Raw genomic sequence first — 22,691 nt, forward strand, 5'->3', positions numbered from 1 at the left:
AAAAGGAAGAAATAATTAAGTAAAAGAGTTTAACAGAAGATTTCAAAGGGCGGTTCGAGAAGACAAAGTAAAGTATTATAATGACGTGCGCAAAGACCTGGAGATAGAAATCCAAAAGGGAAGAACATGTTCGGCATTTCTCAGGCTGAAAGAACTGAAGAAAAAATTCAAGCCTCGAGTTGCAATACTGAAGGATTCTATGGGGAAAATATCAAATGACACAAGAAGCATCAAAAGAAGATGGAAGGAATACCCAGAGTCACTATACCGAAAAGAATTGCTCTAAGTTCAACCATTTCCGGAGGTAACATATAATCAGGAACCTATGTTTTTTTTTTTTTTTTATGTTACTGAAGGAAGAAGTTCAAGCTGCACTGACGGCATTTGCGAAAAAGAAGGCTATGGGAGTTGACCGAGTACCAATTGAGATTTTCACCAAACGGATGCAGCACTGGAGGTGTTCACTCGTCTATGCCAAGAAATTTGGAAGACAGCTACCTGGCCACCCACGTGGAAGAGATCCATATTTATGCCTATTTCCAAGAAAGTTGATCCAACTAAATGTGGGAATTATCAAACAATATCATTAATATTACACATAAGCAAACTTTTGCTGAAGATTATTCAAAAGCAGCTGTAGGAGTATACCAACAGGGAACTGCCAGAAATTCAACCCAGATTCAGAAGGGGACGTGGAACCAGGAAATTATCATTTGCTGATGTCAGATGGATCCTGGCTGAAAGCAGAGAATACCAGAAGGATGTTTACTTGTGTTTCATTGACTATGCTAAGGTGTTCGACTGTGTGGATCATAACAAATTATGGATAACATTGTGGAGAATGGGAATTCTAGAACACTTAATTGTGCTCATGAGGAATCTGTACATGGATCAAGAGGCAGTCGTTCAAACAGAACAAGGGGATACTGATTGGTTTAAAGTCAGGAAAAGTGTGCATCAGGGATGTATTCTCTCACAGTACCTATTCGATCTGTATGCTGAGCAAATAATCCAAGAAGCTGGACTATATGAAGAAGAACGGGGCATCAGGATTGGAGAAAGACTCATTAACAATCTGCATTATACAGATGACACCTTGCTTGCTGAAAGGGAAGAGGACTTGAAGCACTTAACTAATGAAGATCAAAGATTACAGCCTTCAGTGTGGATTACACCTGAACATAAAGAAAACAAAGACCCTCACAGCTGGACCAATAAGCAATATCATGATGTTGTTGTTGTTAGGTGCCGTTGAGTCAGCTCTGACTCATAGCGACCCTGTACACAACAGAACGAAACACTGCCTGGTCCTGCGCCATCCTCACAATTGTCGTTATGCTTGAGCTCATTGTTGCAGCCACTGTGTCAATCCACCTCTTTGAGGGTCTTCCTCTTTTCTGCTGACCCCATACTCTGCCAAGCATGACGTCCTTCTTCCAGGCACTGATCCCTCCTGACAACATGTCCAAAGTATGTAAGACGCAGTCTCACCATCCTTGCCTCTAAGGAGCATTCTGGCTCCACTTCTTCTAGGACAGATTTGTTCGTTCTTTTGGTGGTCCATGGTATAATCAATATTCTTCACCAATACCACAATTCAAAAGTGTCAACTCTTCTTCGGTCTGTCTTATTCATTGTCCAGCTTTCACATGCATATGATGTGATTGAAAATACCATGGCTTGGGTCAGGTGCACCTTAGTCTTCAGGGTGACATCTTTGCTCTTCAACACTTTGAAGAGGTCCTTTGCAGCAGATTTGCCCAATGCAATGAGTCTTTTGATTTCTTGACTCCTGCTTCCATGGCTGTTGATTTTGGATCCAAGTAAAATAAAATCCTTGACAACTTCAATCTTTTCTCCATTTATCATGATGTTGCTCATTGGTCCAGTTGTGAGGATTTTTGTTTTCTTTATGTTGAGGTGCAGTCCATACTGAAGGCTGTGGTCTGATCTTCATTAGTAAGTGCTTCAAGTCCTCTTCACTTTCAGCAAGCAAGATTGTGTCATCTTCATAACGCAGGTGGTTAATGAGTCTTCCTCCAATCCTGATGCCCTGTTCTTCTTCATATAGTCCGCTTCTTGTATTATTTGTTCAGCATACAGATTAAATAGGCACGGTGAAAGCATACAACCCTGATGCACACCTTTCCTGACTTTAAACCAATCAGTATCCCCTTGTTCTGTTTGAAAGCGACTGCCTCTTGATCCATGTACAGATTCCTCATGAGCACAATTAAGTGTTCTGGAATTCCCATTCTTCGCAATATTATCCGTAGTTTTTTATGATCCACACAGTTGAATGCCTTTGCATAGTCAATAAAACACAGGTAAACATCCTTCTGGTATTCTCTGCTTTCAGCCAGGATCCATCTGACATCAGCAATGATATCCCCGGTTCCACGTCCTCTTATGAAACCGGCCTGAATTTCTGGCAGTTCTCTGTCAATATACTGCTACAGCCGCTTTTGAATGATCTTCAGCAAAATTTTGCTTGCGTGTGATGTTAATGATATTGTTCTATAATTTACACATTCGGTTGGATCACCTTTCTTGGAAATAGGCATAAATATACATCTTTTCCAGCCAGTTGGCCAGGAAGCTGTCTTCCATATTTCTTGGCATAGGCAAGTGAGCACCTCCAGCGCTGCATCTGTTTGTTGAAACATTTCAATTGATATTCCATCAATTCCTGGAGCCTTGTTTTTTGCCAATGCCTTCAGAGCAGCTTGGACTTCTTCCTTCAGTACCATCAGTTCCTGATCATATGCCACCTCTTGAAATGGTTGAATATCGACTAATTCTTTTTGGTATAATATTTCTGTGCATTCCTTCCATCTTCTTTTGATGCTTCCTGTGTCATTTAATATTTTCCCCATGGAATCCTTCACTATTGCAACTCGAGGCTTGAATTTTTTCTTCAGTTCTTTCAGCTTGAGAAATGCCGAGTGTGTTCCTCCCTTTCCATCTCCAGCTCTTTGCACGTCGTTGTAATACTTTACCTTGTCTTCTCGAGAGGCCCTTTGAAATCTTCTGTTCATTTCTTTTACTTCATCAATTCTTCCTTTTGCTTTAGCTGCTTGACGCTCAAGAGCAAGTTTCAGAGTCTCCTCTGACATCCAACTTGGTCTTTTCTTTCTTTCCTGCCTTTTCAGTGACCTCTTGCTTCCTTCATGGATGATGTCCTTGATGTCATTCCATAACCCGTCTGGTCTTCGGTCACTAGTGTTCAATGCGTCAAATCTGTTCTTATGATGGTCTCTAAATTCAGGTGGGATATACTCAAGGTCATATTTTGGCTCTCGTGGACTTGCTCTGATTTTCTTCAGTTTCAGCTTGAACTTGCATATGAGCAGTTGATGGTCTGTTCCACAGTGGGCCCCTGGCCTTCTTCTGTCTGATGATATTGAGCTTTTCCATCGTCTCTTTCCACAGATGTAGTCAATTTGATTTCTGTGTGTTCCATCTGGTGAGGTCCATGTGTATAGTCACCGTTTATGTTGGTGAAAGAAGGTATTTGCAATGAAGAAGTTGTTGGTATTGCAAAACTCTATCATTTGATCTCTGGCATTGTTTCTATCCCCAAGGCCATATTTTCTGACTACTGATCCTTCTTCTTTGTTTCCAACTTTCGCATTCCAATTACCAGTAATTATCAATGCATCTCGATTGCATGTTCAATCAATTTCAGACTGTAGCAGCTGATAAAAATCTTCTATTTCTCCATCTTTGGCCCTAGCGGTTGGTGTGTAAATTTGAATAATAGTTGTATTAACTGGTCTTGCTTGTAGGCGTATGGATATTATCCTATCGCTGACAGCGTTGTACTTCAGGATAGATCTTGAAACGTTCTTTATGATGATGAATGCAACACCATTCCTCTTCAAGTTATCATTCCCAGCATAGTAGGCTATATGATTGTCCGATTCAAAATGGCCAATACCAGTCCATCTCAGCTCACTTATGCCTAGGATATCGATGTTTCTGCGTTCCATTTCATTTTTGACAATTTTCAATTTTCCTAGATTCATACTTAGTACATTCCAGGTTCCAATTATTAATGGATTTTTGCAGCTGTTTCTTCTCATTTTGAGTCGTGCCACATCAACAAATAAAGGTCCCGAACGCTTTACTCCATCCATGTCATTAAGGTCGACTCTACTTTGAGGAGGCAGCTCTTTCCCAGTCACCTTTTGAGTGCCTTCCAACCCGGGGGGCTCATCTTCCAGCAGTATATCAGACAATGTTCCTGTGCTGTTCATAAGGTTTTCACTGGCTAATGCTTTTTAGAAGTAGACTGCCAGGTCCTTCTTCCTAGTCTGTCTTAGTCTGTATATCAGACAATGTTCCTGTGCTATTCATAAGGTTTTCACTGGCTAATGCTTTTCAGAAGTAGACTGCCAGGTCCTTCTTCCTAGGCTGTCTTAGTCTGGAAGGTCAGCTGAAACCTGTTCTCCATGGGTGACCCTGCTGGTATCTAAATACCTGTGGCATAGCTTCCAGCATCACAGCAACACACAAGCCCCCACAGTATGACAAATTGGCAGACACGTGGTGGAACATCATGATAAATGGGGGAAAGATTGAAATTGTCAAGGATTTCATTTTAATTGGATCCATAATCAATGCCCATGGAAGCAGCAGTCAAGAAATCAAAAGACGCATTGCATCGGGCAAATCTGCTACAAACGACCTCTTTTAAGTGTTGAAAAGCAAAGATGTCACCTTAAGGATCAAGGGGTGCCTGACCCAAGCCATGGTTTTTTCAATCGCCTAATATGCATGTGAAAGTTGGACAATTAGTAAGGAAGACCAGAGAAGAAGTTTTGCCTTTGAATTGTGGTGTTGCCAAAGAATATTGAATATACCATGGATTGCCAAAAGAACAAACAAATCCATCTTGGAAGAAGTACAACCAGAATGCTCCTTAGAAGCAAGGATGGCAAGACTATGTCTCACATGCTTTGGACACGTTATCAGAAAGGATCAGTCCCTGATCATGCTTGGTAAAATAGACGGTCAGTGAAAATGAGGAAGAAACTCAATGAGATGGATTGACACAGTGATTGCAAAAATGGGTTCGAGCATAGCAACAATTGTGAGGATAGCACAAGACTGGGCGGTGTTTCGTTCTGTACTGCATAGGGTCACTATGAGTTGGAACTGATTAGATCGTACCTAACAACAACAACAGTGACAAAAAGTTTAACAACAGTATCACGTGCAGTAATTTGGAAAGTTGAAAATGTACCTAATAAACTAGGGGACCTAACCTAAGGAGATTTCTAAGCAAAGTGTTAAAGGATCCATGTGTTCTTGCTGCTCAAAATAAATTTCCAGAGAAGTGCTAAAGAAAGATCTGTCAAACTAAAAGAATCCAGGATTTTCTGGTTTTGAAGATTTCCAATCTCTCCAAAGGGCAAATAATGTTAAAATTCAGAAATGACTTCCTAGCAAAGATCAAATCCAAGGCACTCTCAGGGAAGCATAGTTTAAAGATGAAGCTGAGGATTAGATTATAAGATCCTTTGGTAAAATCTCAAAAAGCTCAAGTTGGTGTCTCAGAGAACAGTTTAGTCAGACAAAAGGCCTTCAAAAGAGCTATGGGTGTGTCTCACAGATCCTCCCAAACAGTAAGGCTCCCAAGACCTATAACGATGTTCATCCTCAGCACTCTTAGCTGAAGCCTGAGGTAGAGAAGGGCTTATCTCCAAGAGATTTGTGGCTGTGGGTTTTGTCTCATGGAATGAACTCAACAAAGTTTTTCATAAAATTAGATCAGCGGGAACAGCACAAGTTTTAAAGGAAAGGAGCAGAGACAGTACTGAATAAAAAGCAGTCTGTGGAGCCCTAAATTCTACTGGCAGAAAGAAGAATGTAAAAAGTATGGAACTACAAACATATGTAAAATGATAGATGACTCAGAATGTGGAGCTAATATTACAGAGTATAGAGTCAAGGGCCATGGAGAATTATTCCCATGCAGGAGTGTGACTGAGTCATAACCAGAGAACTTCCAACATTTGCCTGGATGGATTTCAGAATTCTTTGTGGCTCCTTTGTGCTTCCCATTTTCCTTTTTTTAAAAATGTCCACAGTGGTTATCCTATGCCTGTCCCACCATTGTATGTTGGGCATGTGTGGGAGCAGACAACTATCTCTTTAGTTCACAGGTCTTCAGATCATGGGGAACTGTACTTGAAGCACTGTACTCAAATAAATACACACCAGGAGCTTTGTCACACTGGAACCTGCAGGCTAGAATATCCATGAATCCATATCGATATATACAAGTGATTAAATAAAGAAGTGGTGGGGGGCAAAATAGACAAACCTATACAGAAAAATTCCAAATCATTTATGTAGCTTTTTTGCCCCAAAGGGAGTGGAGACTAACTCCCTACCCCTTAAGTGTGGGTTTCACAAAGTGACATACTTCCAAAGAGTACGGTACAGAGAGAGCAGAAGGAACAAAGTAACTTCACAGTGGAGAAACCTGGAAAACACTGTCTTAGCCGGGGAAATACTATTTTAGTTAGGTGATAGAGGTTAACCCCATCAGTAATAAATCAAGTTGATATTATATACCCTTGATAGGTTGTTGAGATATGATGTCTTATGGTCTTCTTCCCCAAAACTCATAGCCCCCATCTAACCTGAGAAAAACATCAGCAGAACTGAAATTGAGAAACATTCTACAGTATACCTGACCAGTGCTCCTTGAAATTATTAAAGGTCATCAAAACAAGGAAGGTCTAAGAAACTGTAATAGCCACGATGAGCCTATGAAACATGACAACTAAATGTAATGTGGTATCCTGGAATAGAGAAAAGAGACACGGAAAACTAATGAAATCTGAACAAAGTACCAAAAAACCAAACCTGTCACTGTGGAGTCAATTCCAACAAAGAGTGACTCTATAGGACACAGTAGAACTGTCCCATAAGGTTGCCAAGGCTGTAAATCTTTATGGAATCACACTGCCACATCTTTCTCCCAAAGACAGCCTGGTGGATTGGAACTGCAGACCTTTCGGTTGAGGTTAACAACCAAGCACTTTAACCACTATGCCACCAGGGCTCCGAATAAAGTATGTAGTTAATTATGATGTATCAACATTGCTTCGTTAGCTGTGACAGACGTACTATTGTAGTAACGTAAGATGCTAACAATACATAAATCTACAACTATGCTAAAATTTAAAAGATGTTATTGGTGTTAGGTGTCATCAGGTCGGTTCTGACTCATAGCGACCATATGTATGTACAGCAGAACAAAACACTGTCCAGTCCTGTGTTATCCTCGTTATCATTGTTATCCTTGAGCTCATTGTTGCAGCCACTGTGTATTTTGAGTGTCTTCCAACCTGGGGGGCTCATCTTCCAGCACTATATCACACAATGTTCTGCTGCTATTCATAAAGTTTTCACCGGCAAATTCTTTTAAGAAGTAGACTGTCAGGTCCTTCTTCCTAGCCTGTCTTAGTCTGGAAGCTCAGGTGAAACCTGTTCACCGTGGGTGACCCTGCTGGTTTTTGAATACCAGCATAGTTTCCAGCGTCACAGCAACACGCAAGCCCCCACAGTAGGACAAACTGACAAATGCAAAAGATAGTGCACAGAAAAGGAGTAGGGAATACAAGAAGGTTACCTCCAGTTCAGTTTTCCCAAGTGTTGCTCTCAAGGGTGGAGAGAGTGGTAATGGAGAGAAGAAATGAAAACCTCAGAGATGGCACAAGGCTCCTGAGCTCTCCTCTCCTCCAATGCCTCCTGCAGCCCGGAGCCTGACCCCTGTGGAGTCCAGGGTTGTTCAGAGGAACCTTCATCCCTACACCGATGGCCAAACACTAGGTCAGCATCTTGGCCAGGCTTATCATGCCAACCCATCTAGAACTGCTCAGTCAGAATTTGAGAGAGCAGAGAGGACGCGCCCCTCTGTGTGGCCACAGGGCTGAGGACACAGACCAGAGCACCCTTTTCTCCCCACGTGTTTCCCATTTTTTGTTTTCTCCATCATTTTTGTTTCCCACTTCGTCCATTAGTAACCTGAGGAAGGGGACATGGCAAGTAAAATACTGAAACCCTAAATAAACATCCAAAAATTTCTTTACGCTACTCTACCACTTAACGTTTTGGCTTTGTATAGAATTCTGTGCTGGAAATACTTTTCCTTGGAATCAGGAAGGCATTGCTTCAATGTCTTTCAGCTTCCAGAGATGCCGCTTTTTGTTCCCTCTTGATGTTTTTAGGATCTCTTCTTTTTCATTCTCTTTCTGAAATTTCCTTGCAATGTGTCTTCATGCAGATCTATTTTCATTTACCGTAGTAAGAACTTGGTTGGGGCCGTTTAAACTGTAAACTTTTGTCTGTAAACTCGAGGACACTTACTCAAATTGTTTTTAATCATTTCCTCCTCTCAATTCTTTCTGAAACATGTATTATCAGGTTTTTATAATTCCCTGACTTATAGTATAAAATTCTTGTAGTTTTTCTTTCTTCTTTGCCATCGATTTTCAATTTTGTACTACTTTGTGGGAAGTGTAACTTTTATCTTCTGATTCATCTATTGATTTTTTCATTGCTATGATCCTATTTTTAAATTCCAAAGGCTCTTTCTTGTTTTCTGATGGTATATAATTCATTATTGTTTCATAAATGTCATATCTTACATCATTTAGATATTACTCATAATAGCAGTAGGGGACCTGTTAAGTCTCCTGGTTATCTGCTTTCATGATATCATGAGTTTTCCCTCTCAGCACTTAGCTCAGTAGTGATTTTACATTTAACTTTGTAAATTTTTTTTTTTTTGTAAATGCCCATCTTCCTCATACATGCATGTCCCATATCATGAGGGTCTCCCTTTTAGTTTTCACTGTATCTCCAGTATGTATCAGAGTTCCTAACTCATCAAAAGCCTCAAAATATACTCCAGAGGGACTTCAGTGTGATTTGGGCAGTTAGTCACACTGCCCCTTGATGTCCTCCTGAGCTCTGAGCCTAGGAGTCCTCGGTCATAGGATATTCTGAGACCTTGAGACAGTCCACTTGCATGGGATGCAGAATCTTCATGCCTATCTGGGGGACGGGGAATCAATGGAAGCTGAGTCAACAAGGCCTCTGAGAGAAAATGCCCTGGGTTCAACCTCAGCCCCACCACCTCCTTAACCACCCCGAGTCTCCCTCTCCCTATTTGTAAAAAAAATAATGTATAGTCTACCTTATGACTTTTACATAAGAAAAAAAAAAACCACAGAGGATTAATTTGACTATCTATGTAAAATACATGGTATTATGGCCTGACACATATTAAGTGTTCCACTATTCATAGCTGTCAACGCTATATTGTTTATAACATTTAGGTTGTTTTTATTCTTTTGCTTTTATAAACTGCAATTCAAGGACCATCCTAATACACATAATTTTGAGAACATGGCTTTAACAGAATTTTATTTTTTCACAGTTTAGGAGGCTAGAAGTCCAAATTCAGGGTGCCAGCTCTAGGGGAATTGTTTCTCCCTCTGTCGGCTCTGGAGAAAGGTCCTTGTGTCTTCTGAGCTTCTGCTTCTGGGCAATCTTCACATGCCTTGGCATCTCTCTTCCCCCATCTCAGCTCCTCTTACTCCCTTGTTTAATCTCTTTTGTATCTCAAAAAAGATTGATTTAAGACACACACTACACTAATCCTGTCTTATTAACATAACAAAGAAATCTCATTCCCAAATGGGATTATGATCACAGATATAGGAGTTAGGATTTATAACACATGTTTTTGGGGGACACAATTCAATCCGTAACTTTCCACCCACTGACCCCCAATATTCGTGTCCTTCTCACATGCAAAACATATTCACCCAATCACGTCATCCCAAAAATCTTCAATCAACTCCAAGTCCAAAATCTCACCCTCTGAATCATCTACATCAAATATGGGTGTCACTTTAGGCTATTCCATACTGGAGCAAAATTCCTCTACTAACCTCTGAAATCTAGAATACAAGTTATCTGTTTCTTAAGGTATAATGGTGGAACAGGTACAAGGTAGACATTTCCAGTACAAATGGGAGAAAATGGAGGGCAAGAAGGGATAACAGGCACTAAGCAAGTCCAAAACCCAGCAGAACAATTTTTACTAGCCTCAACACTTGTTCTTTGGGACCATCTGGGCAATGGCCCTGCCCTCTGGATTCTGAGTGGAGGCCCTTTGGCCCTGGGCTTCAGCTCTGCCTTCCAGGTACACTGAGATGGCAACTCTGCTCCCTTGTCTTTGGGTGGCCCCATTCTCCTAGTCCTTCTGAGTGGTGACTCCACCCCCTGGGCCCCAGCAATCTTTGTTCTTCTTTTCCTTGGGCATGGAAATCCTGCTCCCTCAACTTTAGGTAGCAGCCCCATCCCCCTGGCACTCCAAACAGCAGCCCCAAACTGTGGAACTGATTTGGTGAAGATCTCTTTTAAACCTAGGAGGCCATGACTCCACAGTTTGAAACGGATGCAGCCCTGCTTCCCATGTTCCTTCCAACAGTACTGCTGATCTCCAAGCTGCTCCACAGATTGTTCTTTTCTTTTCTTGGAGGACAACAGAGGTAGCTCCTTTGGCCTGTTTCCTGCCCGTAAATTTCCAACAGGCAGACGCTGTCTTTCCTTTTGTTCTTTCTCTGTCCCTCTCAGTCTAAGCTGATGGGTTTTCTGCTGTGGTAGTTGGTTAGATCCATCAGTCACAGGCTTAATCTCTTTAACAAAAGGTTGTGTAGCTAGGTCCTTGATGAAAATTCTAGACCACATGTCCTTAGTTTGTACAACAGAATTTCCCAGATCTTTAAGTTTTGTACATTTTGCACAGTTCATTTTTAAGTCCATCTCTTTCCTCTTGCATTTTACTATAAGTGGCAAGGAGAAACCACACAGCCCCTTTAAGATCTTCCTTAGAAATCTCCTCAGCTAAATACCCACTTTTCATCACTTGCAAGTTCTAACTTCCACCAAACATTTGCACATAATTCAGACAAGTTCTTTACCACTGCATAAAAAATATTGCCCTTTCTCCATTGTCTGCTCTTTCAAAGCTTCACCAAAAGCACATTTAACATCCACATTTCTAGCAACTTCTGTTGCTGGCACTATATGTATTCTCTAAGACTGTATCGCTTTCCTCACTTCTTTCTGAGCCCTAACCAGATTGCCTTTGGGGTCCATAATTCTACCAACAGTCTCTTCAAGGCAATCTAGGCATTTACTCTTATCTTCCACCTGTATCCATTACCCAAATCTAAAAGTGCTTCATATTTTAGGTATCTGTTAGAGCAGCACCCCACTTCTCGGTACCAAATTCTGTCTTAGTTATCCAGTGCTGCTATAACAGAAATACCATTAATGAGTGGCTTTAACCAACAGAAATTTATTTTCTCACAGTTTAGGGGGCTAGAAGTCTGAATTCAAGGTGCCAGCTTTAGGGGAATGCTTCCTCTGTCAGCTCTGGAGGAAGAGCCTTGGATCTTGGACCTTCTGCTCCTGGGCAATCTTCCTGTGGCTTGACATCTCCTCCCACTTCTGCTTCTGTTGCTTGCTTATTTAATCTCTCTTATATCTCAAAAGAGATTGATTTAAGACACACCCTATACTAATCCTGTCTTATTAACATGACAAAGAAAACCTTTCTCAAATGGGATTATAACCAGAGATACTGGGGTCAGGATTTACAACACATATTTTGGGGGATACAATTCAATCCATAAAAATGTGTGGTTATCTTCTCAGGATAACTCCCTGAAAGAGAAATTTTTCTGTCAGTATGTTAGCAAACTTAAATTCTTGAGACATTTTGCAAAAATGTCTTTTAGAAATTTTGTACCAGTTTTTATCCCATCAACCTCTATGACAGTATGTTTAACCTACACTCTAGTCAATACTTTATTATTTTTATCTTTGCCAAGCTAAATTTTTTCCCATTTCTTATTCCGTATTTTTATTTTTGCTCACATTTATTTATGATATATTCGTTTGACATCTGTATTTCTTCTTTTCCAAACTGCTTTCTAGTAATCTTTGATCATTTTCTAATTGGGACTATTAAATGTTAAAATACTAAACTTAAGAAAGGAGGGGGAGAAAGGCAGTTCTGACATCCAGGAAGTGATCTGCCACTCACACCTACACTTCAGGTTGTTAGAAGCTGGCCTGGCACTCATAGCTAGGCCATGTTATTCTCCTGTTGGACATAAATCATCTCATAAGACACCAATTTATCAGACAAGGTTACTCTGAGACCATTCTAAATTGAGACAAAACAAGATCACTCCATAATTTTGAATACTGTTACCAATTACAGCTTCATCCTCACTCTAGTCTGCCTTCCCGAGAGATAAGATTTATTGACATACACAATCATGGAGTTGCCTCAGCTTTCTGACAGCACTCGGTCTAGAGGAAACCCTGATTCCTCCTCCCTCCCCAGATGACTCGATGGCAATGGCTAAAATCACTGAAGTAAAGCCAAATCTTATAAGAAGTTCTTTCTCACCTCCACATAAAGAGGCCCCATGGTTCCCTATGGTATGCGTTCTCCCTTGCTGAAACATATGATAAAAACAACTTGTTCAACTACAGGTATGTTTCTGTAGTCTTTGGTGGTCTCTGGCTGAAGGGCATCAGCACATTACCCTTTTGTCTGCCAAATTGTTTTACGTGTCTTTGAGTTTGATTATGGGCTTTTACTTGGATATTTGCGAGTTTGCATTTGCCATAGAGAAGTTTTTAATTTTTCTTTAGAGTTTTTCAACTTTGTTTCATGCTTAGAGAATCTTTTTTCACTCCACGATTGTAAATATTTCATGTATATTTTTATCTAGGTAGAAACAGTGAGGAAAAGGGTCTGAGGGTGAAAGGAAACAGAGAAAATACTTGAATTTGGGGGAAGCGGAGATAGCAATAGGCAAAGAATTATAAGGTAGTTGAATTCTAAGGTTTTAAGTTCATGTTTCATAGTTTACAAAATATATCTACAGAGCCTACAGGTTTTTTTTTTTTTAAATAATTTTTACTGTGCTTTAAGTGAAAGTTTACAAATCAAGTCAGTTTCTCACGTATAAACTTATATACACCTTACTACATACTCCCATTTACTCTCCCCCTAGTGAGTCAGCCCTCTCCCTCCTTCCAGTCTCTCCTTTCGTGACCATTTTGCCAGTTTCTAACCCTCTCTACCTTCCCATCTCCCCTCCAGACAGGAGTTGCCAACACAGTCTCAAGTGTCCACCTGATACAAGTAGCTCACTCCTCATCAGCATGTCTCTCTAACCCATTGTCCAGTCCCTTCCATGTCTGATGAGTTGTCTTCTGGAATGGTTCCTATCCTGGGCCAACAGAGAGTTTGGGGACCATGACCGCCGGGATTCTTTTAGTCTCAGTCAGACCATTAAGTCTGGTCTTTTTATGAGAATTTGGGGTCTGCATCCCACTGTTCTCCTGCTCCCTCAGGGGTTCTCTGTTGTGCTCCCTGTCAGGGCAGTAATCGGTTGTGGCCGGGCACCATCTAGTTCTTCTGGTCTCAGGATGATGTAAGTCTCTAGTTCATGTGGCCCTTTCTGTCTCTTGGGCTCATAATTATCTTGTGACCTTGGCGTTCTTCATTCTCCTTTGATCCAGGTGGGTTAAGACCAATTGATGCATCTTGGATGGCCGCTTGTTAGCATTTAAGACTCCAGACACCACACTTCAAAGTGGGATGCAGAATGTTTTCTTAATAAAATTTATTTTGCCCGTTGACTTAGATGTCCTCTGAAGCCATAGTCCCCAAACCCTGGCCCTTGCTCCGCTGACCTTCGAAGCATTCAGTTTATCCAGGAAACTTCCTTGCTTTTGGTCCAGTCCAGTTGAGCTGACCTTCCCTGTATTGAGTATTGTCCGTCCTTTCACCTAAAGTAGTTCTTATCTACTAAGTGATCAGTAAGTAACCCTCTCCCACCCTCCCTCCCTCCCCTCTCTCGTAACCACAAAAGAATGTGTTCTTCTCAGTTTAAGCTATTTCTCAAGATCTTATAATAGTGGTCTTATACAATATTTGTCCTTTTGCATCTGACTAATTTCACTCACCATAATGCCTTCCAGGTTCCTCCACGTTATGAAATGTTTCACAGATTCATCACTGTTCTTTATCGATGCGTAGTATTCCTTTGTGCGAATATACCATAATTTATTTATCCATTCATCCGTTGATGGACACCTTGGTTGCTTCCAGCTTTTTGCTATTGTAAACAGTGCTGCAATAAACATAGGTGTCCATATATCTGTTCCTGTAAAGGCTCTTATTTCTCTAGGATATATTCTGAGGAGTGGGATTTCTGGGTTGTGTGGTAGTTCTATTTCTAACTTTTTAAGGAAACACCAGATAGATTTCCAAAGTGGTTGTACCATTTTACATTCTCACCAGTTGTGTATAAGTGTTCCAATCTCTCCGCAGCCTCTCTAACATTTATTATTTTGTGTTTTTTGGATTAATGCCAGCCTTGTTGGAGTGAGATGGAATCTCATCGTAGTTTTAATTTGCATTTCTCTAATGGCTAGTGATCAAGAGCATTTTCTCAAGTATCTGTTAGCTACCTGAATATATTGTTTAGAGAAGTGCGTGTTCATATCCTTTGCCCAATTTTTGATTGGGTTGTTTGTCTTTTTGTGGTTGAGTTTCAACAGAATCATATAGATTTTAGAGATCAGGCGCTGGTCGGAGATGTCATAGCTGAAAATTTTTTTCCAATCTGTAGGTGGTCTTTTTAGTCTTTTGGTGAAGCCTTTAGATGAGCATAGGTGTTTGATTTTTAGGAGCTCTCAGTTATCTGGTTTCTCTTCGTCATTTTTAGTAATGTTTTGTATTCTGTTTATGCCTTGTATTAGGGCTCCTAACATTGTCCCTATTTTTTCTTCCATGATCTTTATCGTTTTAGATTTTATATTTAGGTCTTTGATCCATTTTGAGTTAGTTTTTGTGCATGGTGTGAGGTATGGGTCCTGTTTCATTTTTTTGCAGATGGATATCCAGTTATGCCAGCATCATTTGTTAAAAATACTATCTTTTCCCCAATTAACTGACACTTGGCCTTTGTCAAATATCAGCTTCTCCTATGTGGATGGATTTATATCTGGGTTCTCAATTCTGTTCCATTGGTGTATGTGCCTGTTGTACCAGTACCAGGCTATTTCGACTACTGTGGCTGTATAATATGTTCTAAAATCAGGTTGAGTGAGGCCTCCCACTTTCTTCTTCTTTTTCAGTAATGCTTTACTTATCCGGGGCTTCTTTCCCTTCCATATGAACTTGGTGATTTGTAGCACCCAACAATATAGACAAAGTTACTTATCTTGCTTGGTGATGACTGTTTTATCTGAGATTCCCGAAGGGCGTGTAGCCTGTGTGCGCTGGCTGGGTCGAGATTGCCCCCGAGGGTCAGGCCTGCGTCTCAGAAGTCTTGTGCTCTCTCAGAAGCCGTGGTCAGCTCCTCTGCTCCCAGTCCAAAGCCCAGCGCCAAGGTTCCCCGGCTGGGACGCTGCACTCCAGGCTCCAAAACCAGTTGCTGCCTCCCTGTGATTTCTCCTCCTGTCAGCCGTGTCACTGCGCTGCCTGCATGCGCTGGCTGGGCTTCCCCCGAGGTCACTTCAAGGGGCTAGGGCTGCGTCCCGTGCTTGCGCCGTCTCAGGATGCCGTGCTCAGCTCTCCTGTGCCCAGTCCAAAGCCTGGCGCCAAGGTTTTCTGACTGGAACGCTGGCTCCAGGCTCCGCCCGAAAACGGTCGCTGCTTCCCCGTGGTTGCTCATTCTCTCTTTAGCCACGTCAGTGTGCAGCCTGCTTGCGCTGGCTGAGTCTCTACCAAGGTTACCCCAGGGGGCTAGGGGTCAGGGCTGTGTCCTGTGCCTGCCCCACCTCAGCAAGTCGCAATCAGCCCTGCCACTGGGCACCAGGGAACCGTGAGGCCTCAAGGCTGTGGAGTGGATGGAGGGTTCCAGGGGCGGTTGCTGCTTCAGGGCGCAGCTTTTCACTCCCCTGTCACTCAGGTCAACTGTTTAGATCTGTCTGATGGTCAGGGTTCGTAGATTGTCATGTATGTGATCAATTCACTTGTTTTTCCGAGTCTTTGTTGCAAGAGGGATCCGAGGTACCTTCTACCTAGTCAGCCATCTTGGCCCCCCCCAGGGTATTTGATATGTATGATACTCAATAAATACATTCTCTTGGGCTAAGTGGAGAGTTGTTTGCCTCCTTGTGTGCACCGGGTTAAAGAAAACAATCACACCATGAATCCCAATATTTAGACAAGGATTGGCATCAGGGAGGGCATTTGTGAACACTTGTGACCTCAAGGTGATGAGTCCTGTTTTGGCTGATGTCTATACACTCTAGTTGTCAAATACCTATTAATTAAGATTTTATGGGCACTCTGTATTTTAAGGATATGCCCGAGACCCATGTAGAAAAATCCATGGCTTTTAAATAAAGGTCATTTTAATATACTTCAATCTATAAATCACACAGTATTATGTTGGGGAAGAGACTGAAAATTCAGAACACTCTAGATATGTACTGTCAAATATGGTAGCTACTATCCAGTTGTGGCTATTTAAATTAATAAAATAAAATTAAAAGTTCAACTGCTTAGTTGCTCTAGCCACATTTCAAGTGCTCAATAGGCACACATGTCTAGTGGCTACTGTAGTGGACAGCACAGATATATAATACCTTCATTACAGAAAGTTCTATTAACAGGACTGCTCTTGATGGTTTAATGGATCTCAAATCAGGTGCTTTAGATTCATTTATAATGAGGGGCCCTTATTATTTCTCCCACAAATTGCGTCAGACTTCCAACTGTCTGGGATATGGATATACATTAAGTTGGTGTGTGACAAAACCAAAACACATCATGAGTGAATCTCTTATCTTATGCCTTCAGGCACAAATGTTCCCAGTTACAAAGAGGAAACATCGTTCCCTCCACCTCCGTTTTCTGACTGACAACATTCTTTGGTATTAAATTTCTGGGTGGTAAGTTCTCTTCTAGAAGAGCCCATGGGAAGAGGCCTAAGCTAAACTTTGGGAGGCAGACAGTTCACCTCAGGAAGATGAATTCTGGGAAGTGAAGAGGAGGCAAAGAGGCTGTAGTCTTTTAGGGGACTCCCTGGTTTACTCAGACCAGCAGTTCTCAAAGTGTGATCTGTGGCACTCTTGGAATCACTGAGATCCTTTCACAAGATCCATGAAGTCAAAACTATTGTTATAACACTACAGGCAATCCTCAGATTACAAACAGAGATCCATTCCTAAATCTGTCTTTAAGTTGAATTTGTAGGTAAGTCAGAACTGGTACATACGGTTCTTACTGAGAGTCACTCAAATGTTCGCCTTAGTATATAGAATATATTTTACTTTTCTATGCATATAAAACACTTATGACACACTTCTAAATACACTAAAACATCTTAAACAGTGTCACAAAGCAGTATGGGCATTTGTTATTATAAAGCATTGTATTCAACTCAAATAGGCTTTACAGCAGTCCATTAAGTACCAGCCGAAAACCAAACCGAAACGTGTTCCGTGGAGTAGATTCCAACTCACAGCGACCCATAGGACAAAGCAGAACTGCCCCATAGGGTTTCTAAGGAACTCCTGGTGGATTTGAACTGCTGATCTTTTAGGTTAGCAGCCATAGCTCTTATACACCACCAGGGTTTCCTCTGAAGCACCAGTTGTCCATAAATCTGATGTTCTTAACCTGGGGACTTCTTGTACCAAGAAATTTTTAGTCTTTCTCACCGTGTTGATACTTCCACTGAGGTAAGTCAGCTGTGAACTTAGCAAGAACCAAGGCTGTCATCAAACTTCAATAGGAATTGTATACTTCACTTTCGCTTACTTGCAGAAGAAAACAAAAAAACCAGCTTCATTTAAAGGTATACTGATTGAACCATTAAAAGTTATTTTCTTTATTAAGTCACCGTCCTCGAGTCCAAGTTTTTTCATAACCTATGTGATAATGTGGGAAGTGTACATAAAGCACTCTTACATTCCAAAGTACAATGTTTGCCTCAAGGAAAATAATTTGTGACCTGAACTAGCTTTCTCTTTTTTTTTATGAAATATCATTTGCACTTGAAAGAAGGAATGACAGAGAAACTATCTTGGATATTGGGCACTTTATTGAAAATTAATAATTAGCTAGTCTGTCACTTTAAGGGGACCAACTGATAGTATTGTCCTCAGTGATAAAATGGAACCTCTCAAGAGATTAGAATATTGGAAAACTTGTATCCACCACAAGTTTGACAGCTTTCTAAAATTTACAAAATTTTCTGCTGGAATCAGTGGTAATACTATCAACTGTGATTTTCTGACATTTTGTAACGAAATGTGTCAACCCTGGAAGAGCTGCACACTCAGTGACCTAATGCATCACTTAAAAAAGTCATGCATTAGTGCAAGATTCATTCAATGCGCAAGATGGCCCTGTGGGTTTTAATGAACAAAATACAAAATATTTAATAATAGGGTTTCAGATTGCAACTAACCTTTAAGAAACTACCACTTTTGTAGCTTTAGTGAAATATCAGAGGTGAACACTCACAATTAGTTGGAAATGCTATTAAAAATGCTCCTCCCTTTTCCAACTTCATATTTGTGTGACACTGGATTTTTTGTATACACCGCAACCAAAATAACAGATTGAATGTAGAAACAGATACGAAAATCCAGAAGTCTTCTACTGACACAGATAAGAGATGTGCAAAAATGTAAAATGATCCACTCTTCTCAACACGTTGTTTTATTCTGGAAAATATTTATTTTTCGTGAAAATATATTATCTCTGTTAACGTTTAATGGGTTATTAATATTACTTTAAATTAACTTAAAATTTTAATTCTGTTTCAATTTCTCATGAGGTTAAGATCGGTAGATATAACCCACAAAAACAAAATCTCTTCGAGTTCCTCATTAATTTGTAAGAGTAACAGAAGTTCTAAGGAGCCCTGAAGGCTCAATAGTTAATGTCTTGGCTGCTAAGCCAAAGGTTGGTGGTTGGAACCCACCAAGCTGCTCCGCAAAAGAAAGGACCTGGTGATCTGCTCCTTTAGAGATTACAGCCTAGGAATCCCCACGGGGCGGTTCTACTGTCATATAGGGCTGCTATGAACCCACTCCAGGGCACACAACAACATAAAAAAAAAAAACCAAACCCGGTGCCGTCGAGTGGATTCCGAATCATAGCAACCCTCACAGATTCTGAAACTCACTAACATCTCTGACTTAAGCAGGTCCTGGCCCAGAACTTAAGGAGACAGTGTAGTAAAGAAGGGTCGGTGCATGAGGAGAGGGGTCAGGGCAAAGTCCCAGCCCCGGGGCAAGCACGCAGGTCCAATGGCAGTGTGAGGGGTGGCGTGGCCTAGTGTTGGGGATTCCCCGTTTCCCCAGCGTTTCACTTCTCCCTCTGACAACCTGCATCAGCTCCTTCCGCCTGGACACACATGACGTAACCCATTTCTCACTCCAATTGGGTCTCCGATTTCTGGAGCAGCCAATCACCGTCACCGTGGTTCCGGGTCTTAGGGTCCTTTCCGCCTGGCCGGGATGCAGTTTTCCCTAGAACCCCAGTACCGGGGTCATGGCGCCCCGGACCCTCCTCCTGCTGCTCTCGGGGGCCCTGGCCCTGACCCAGGCCCGGGCGGGTGAGTGCGGGGTCGGGGGCGGGGGAACGGCTTCTGCGGAGGTAGGAGCTAGGGGACCGCTCGGCGGGGACGCAGGAACCTCGGGGAAGCCGCGTCCTGACCCCCCCTGCCCTCACACCCCCCTCCTCTCCCACCCCACATCCCGGCGCTTCTCTTCCCCCCGGCCCTTCTGGGTCCACGAGCCTCTCCTTCCTTCTCCGCTCTCATTGACCCTGGACCTGGGCGCCGCGCGGAGAGGGGTCGGTGGTCTCAGCCGCTCCCCGCCCCCAGGCTCCCACTCCCTGAGGTATTTTCACACCGCTGTGTCCCGGCCCGGCCTCGGGGAGCCCCGCTTCATCGCCGTCGGCTATGTGGACGACACTCAGTTCGGAAAGTTTGACAGCGACGCCCCGAATCCGAGGGCAGAGCCGCGGGCGCCGTGGGCTGAGCAGGAGGGGCCGGAGCATTGGGAAGAGCTGACGCGGAGAGCCAAGTACATCTCACTGACTTCCCGAGTGCGCCTGCAGTCTCTGCGCGACTACTACAACCACAGCGACGCCGGTGAGTGACGCCGGGCCCGCGTCGCAAGTCAAGGGTCGCGTCGCCCCGAGTCTCCGGGTCGGAACTTTACCCGGAAGCCGCGGGACCTGCTCGGGAAGATCTGGTTTCGTTTTCTGTTTAGAACCATTTGGGTTTTGACCAATCGGCGCCCGTCTGGGGGGCGGAGGTGGGACTGACGTCGGGGGCGGGGCTGCAGTCGGGGCGGGGCTGACGTCGGGGGCGGGGCTGACGGCGGGGCGGGGCTGACGGCGGGGGCGGGATCAGGGTCTCACACATTCCAGAGGATGTTTGGCTGTGAAGTGGACTCCAAGGGACTCTTCCTCCGCGGGCGCTATCAGTACGCCTATGATGGAGCCGATTACATCTCCCTGAACGAGGACCTGCGCTCCTGGACGGCAGCGGACACAGTCGCTCAGATCACCCAGCGCCAGTGGATAGAGGCCGCTGTATCCGGGCATAAGAAGGCCTTCCTGGAGGGCTTGTGTGTGGAATGGCTCCGCAGATACTTGGAGAATGGGAAGGAGTCTCTGCAGCGCGCAGGTACCAGAATTGTGGCGCCTCCCCGAACTCAATTTGAGTTAGGACCTTTCAAAAGGAAAATGGAAAAAGAAAATGGAATAGATGCCAAAATACCGTCCGCCCCGCCCCCCCACCGCCACCGTGGGTGTGGAGAGTGCGGTGTTAGCCCAGATTTCCAGATCCTGTATCAGAGAGTGACCGTGTAGGGTCGCTAGCTATGAGTCGGAATCGACTTGAGGGCAGTGGGTTTGGGTTTTTTTTGAGGGAGGGGTGGTACCAGAGAGCGACTTGCCCAGAGGAGTCTTCCTGTCAAAGACAGTTAAGGGATTCACTCACTCTGGGGGTAGGATAGTAGGGGAGGTAATTCCTGACTGATCAGAAGCTCCCTTTGATTCTGGAATTGACCTTGAGAACCACCAGGAACTTCTTCGCTGAAGTCTTATTTTCTGCCCCATACTCGATGAGTTTGGAGGTCTGATTCCAGCTTTTCTGAGTTGCTCAGCCTCCACTCAAGCCAGAACTAGAAATCCCTGTTCTCAGACACCTGGAGCCTCCTACTCTGGGCTGCCTCACCCTGATTCTAGAACTTTCCAAGGAATGAGAGATTATCCCAGATTCCTGGTCCAGGCTGGTTTTGCACTCCTTCCACTATCTCAATTGTCCTGTCCATTCTCAGGATGGTCACATGAGCACTGCTCAGGTAACTCATGGGAGGTGATGGAAAGTTCTTGAATTTTCTGACTCATCTCCTCAGACCCCCCCAAAACACATGTGACCCACCACCTCATCTCTGAACGTGAGGCCACGCTGAGGTGCTGGGCCCTGGGCTTCTACCCTGCGGAGATCACCCTGACCTGGCAGCGAAATGGGGAGGACCAGACCCAGGACATGGAGCTTGTGGAGACCAGACCTACGGGGGATGGGACCTTCCAGAAGTGGGCGGCCATAGTGGTGCCCTTTGGACAGGAGCAGAGATACACGTGCCATGTGCAGCATGAGGGGCTGCCCAAGCCTCTCACCTTGAGATGGGGTAAGCGGGGGAAACAAGGATGTGGCCTCTTCTCAGGGAAAGCAGGGGTCCTTGTGGGCACAGAAGCAGAGTCACAGCCTCTCACTTTCCCTTCCCTTACCAGAGTCCCATTCTCAGTACCCCGCCATCATCATGGGAGTCATTGCTGGCCTGATTCTCCTTGTGGTCATTGTAGCTGTGGTGGCTGGAGCTGTGATCTGGAGGAAGAAACAGTCAGGTAGAGATAGGGGTGGGGCCTGAATTTTCTTGTCCCACTGCAGTGTCTCAAGCCCCAGGTAGGAGTTTGCTTGCCTTCTGCTTCTACTGTGAAGCACCATTCACACACCGGCGCATACCCAGTCTGGGGCCCTCTGTGCTAACACTAACTCTTTCATAAAGCACTTGTGAACACAAAGACAGATTTTTTTCGCCTTGATTCTGGTGATGGGGACCTGATTGCCACAGTTGCAGGTCAGAGGGGAAGGTCCCTGCTGAGGACAGAGCGCTAGGAGTGTGATGGGTCCAGTCCTTGCACATCTGTTCTATTCTTGCTTCCTGATCCTGTCCTGGATCTCCAGTCACGGTTCAGAGGTCCATGAATAGCCAAGTCTTCTAGAACCTTATGGTTCTGCCTCCTTCTGGTCTCTCAAAGGACATTTTCTTTCCACAGGTAGAAAAGGAGGGAATTATGCTCAGGCTGGAAGTAATTATGGAGGGGTGTGATCCCTGAGACCCTTGGGATAGTGTAGATGGGACCCTGTGGGGAGCCCCATCCCATAATTCCTCTTTTAGTCTCACCTCCTCCTGTGGCCTCTGAGCAGATCCTGTTTTTGGTTTCTCCAGGCAGCAAAGGTGCCCAGGGCTGTGATGTGTCTCTCATGGCTTCTAAAGGTGAGCCCCTTGGGTCCTGACATGGGGGA

At 43.5% G+C, this 22,691-nt stretch overlaps 1 protein-coding gene and 1 long non-coding RNA gene across 12 annotated transcripts in view; one reads left to right on the forward strand and one right to left on the reverse strand.

Annotated features, from left to right (window-relative positions):
* Positions 1 to 19,588: 19,588 nt before the first annotated feature.
* The window catches only part of LOC126073164 (patr class I histocompatibility antigen, A-126 alpha chain-like), a 374,107-nt gene continuing 371,004 nt past the window's right edge, over positions 19,589 to 22,691 (forward strand). For 4 of the 11 annotated variants that reach the window (XM_049881041.1, XM_049880873.1, XM_049880605.1 and 1 more), the window contains exons 1-6: positions 19,590 to 19,703; positions 19,974 to 20,243; positions 20,508 to 20,783; positions 21,517 to 21,792; positions 21,896 to 22,009; positions 22,615 to 22,662. In XM_049881041.1, coding sequence (XP_049736998.1) covers positions 19,640 to 19,703; positions 19,974 to 20,243; positions 20,508 to 20,783; positions 21,517 to 21,792; positions 21,896 to 22,009; positions 22,615 to 22,662 — 1,048 coding nt within the window. In that variant the 5' untranslated portion in view covers positions 19,590 to 19,639. Of the gene's footprint in view, positions 19,704 to 19,973; positions 20,244 to 20,507; positions 20,784 to 21,516; positions 21,793 to 21,895; positions 22,010 to 22,614; positions 22,663 to 22,691 lie in introns of all 11 variants that reach the window. The other 7 variants (XM_049879716.1, XM_049879634.1, XM_049879550.1 and 4 more) reach the window with 3 other exon arrangements.
* The window catches only part of LOC126078246 (uncharacterized), a 562,403-nt gene continuing 561,248 nt past the window's right edge, over positions 21,537 to 22,691 (reverse strand). Inside the window, exon 3 of the long non-coding RNA XR_007518010.1 lies at positions 21,537 to 21,616. This is a non-coding gene — a long non-coding RNA (uncharacterized LOC126078246). The remainder of the gene's footprint in view (positions 21,617 to 22,691) is intronic.

Source organism: Elephas maximus, chromosome 1, assembly GCF_024166365.1.
Source record: "Elephas maximus indicus isolate mEleMax1 chromosome 1, mEleMax1 primary haplotype, whole genome shotgun sequence".
In the NCBI taxonomy this organism is placed as follows: domain Eukaryota; kingdom Metazoa; phylum Chordata; class Mammalia; order Proboscidea; family Elephantidae; genus Elephas; species Elephas maximus.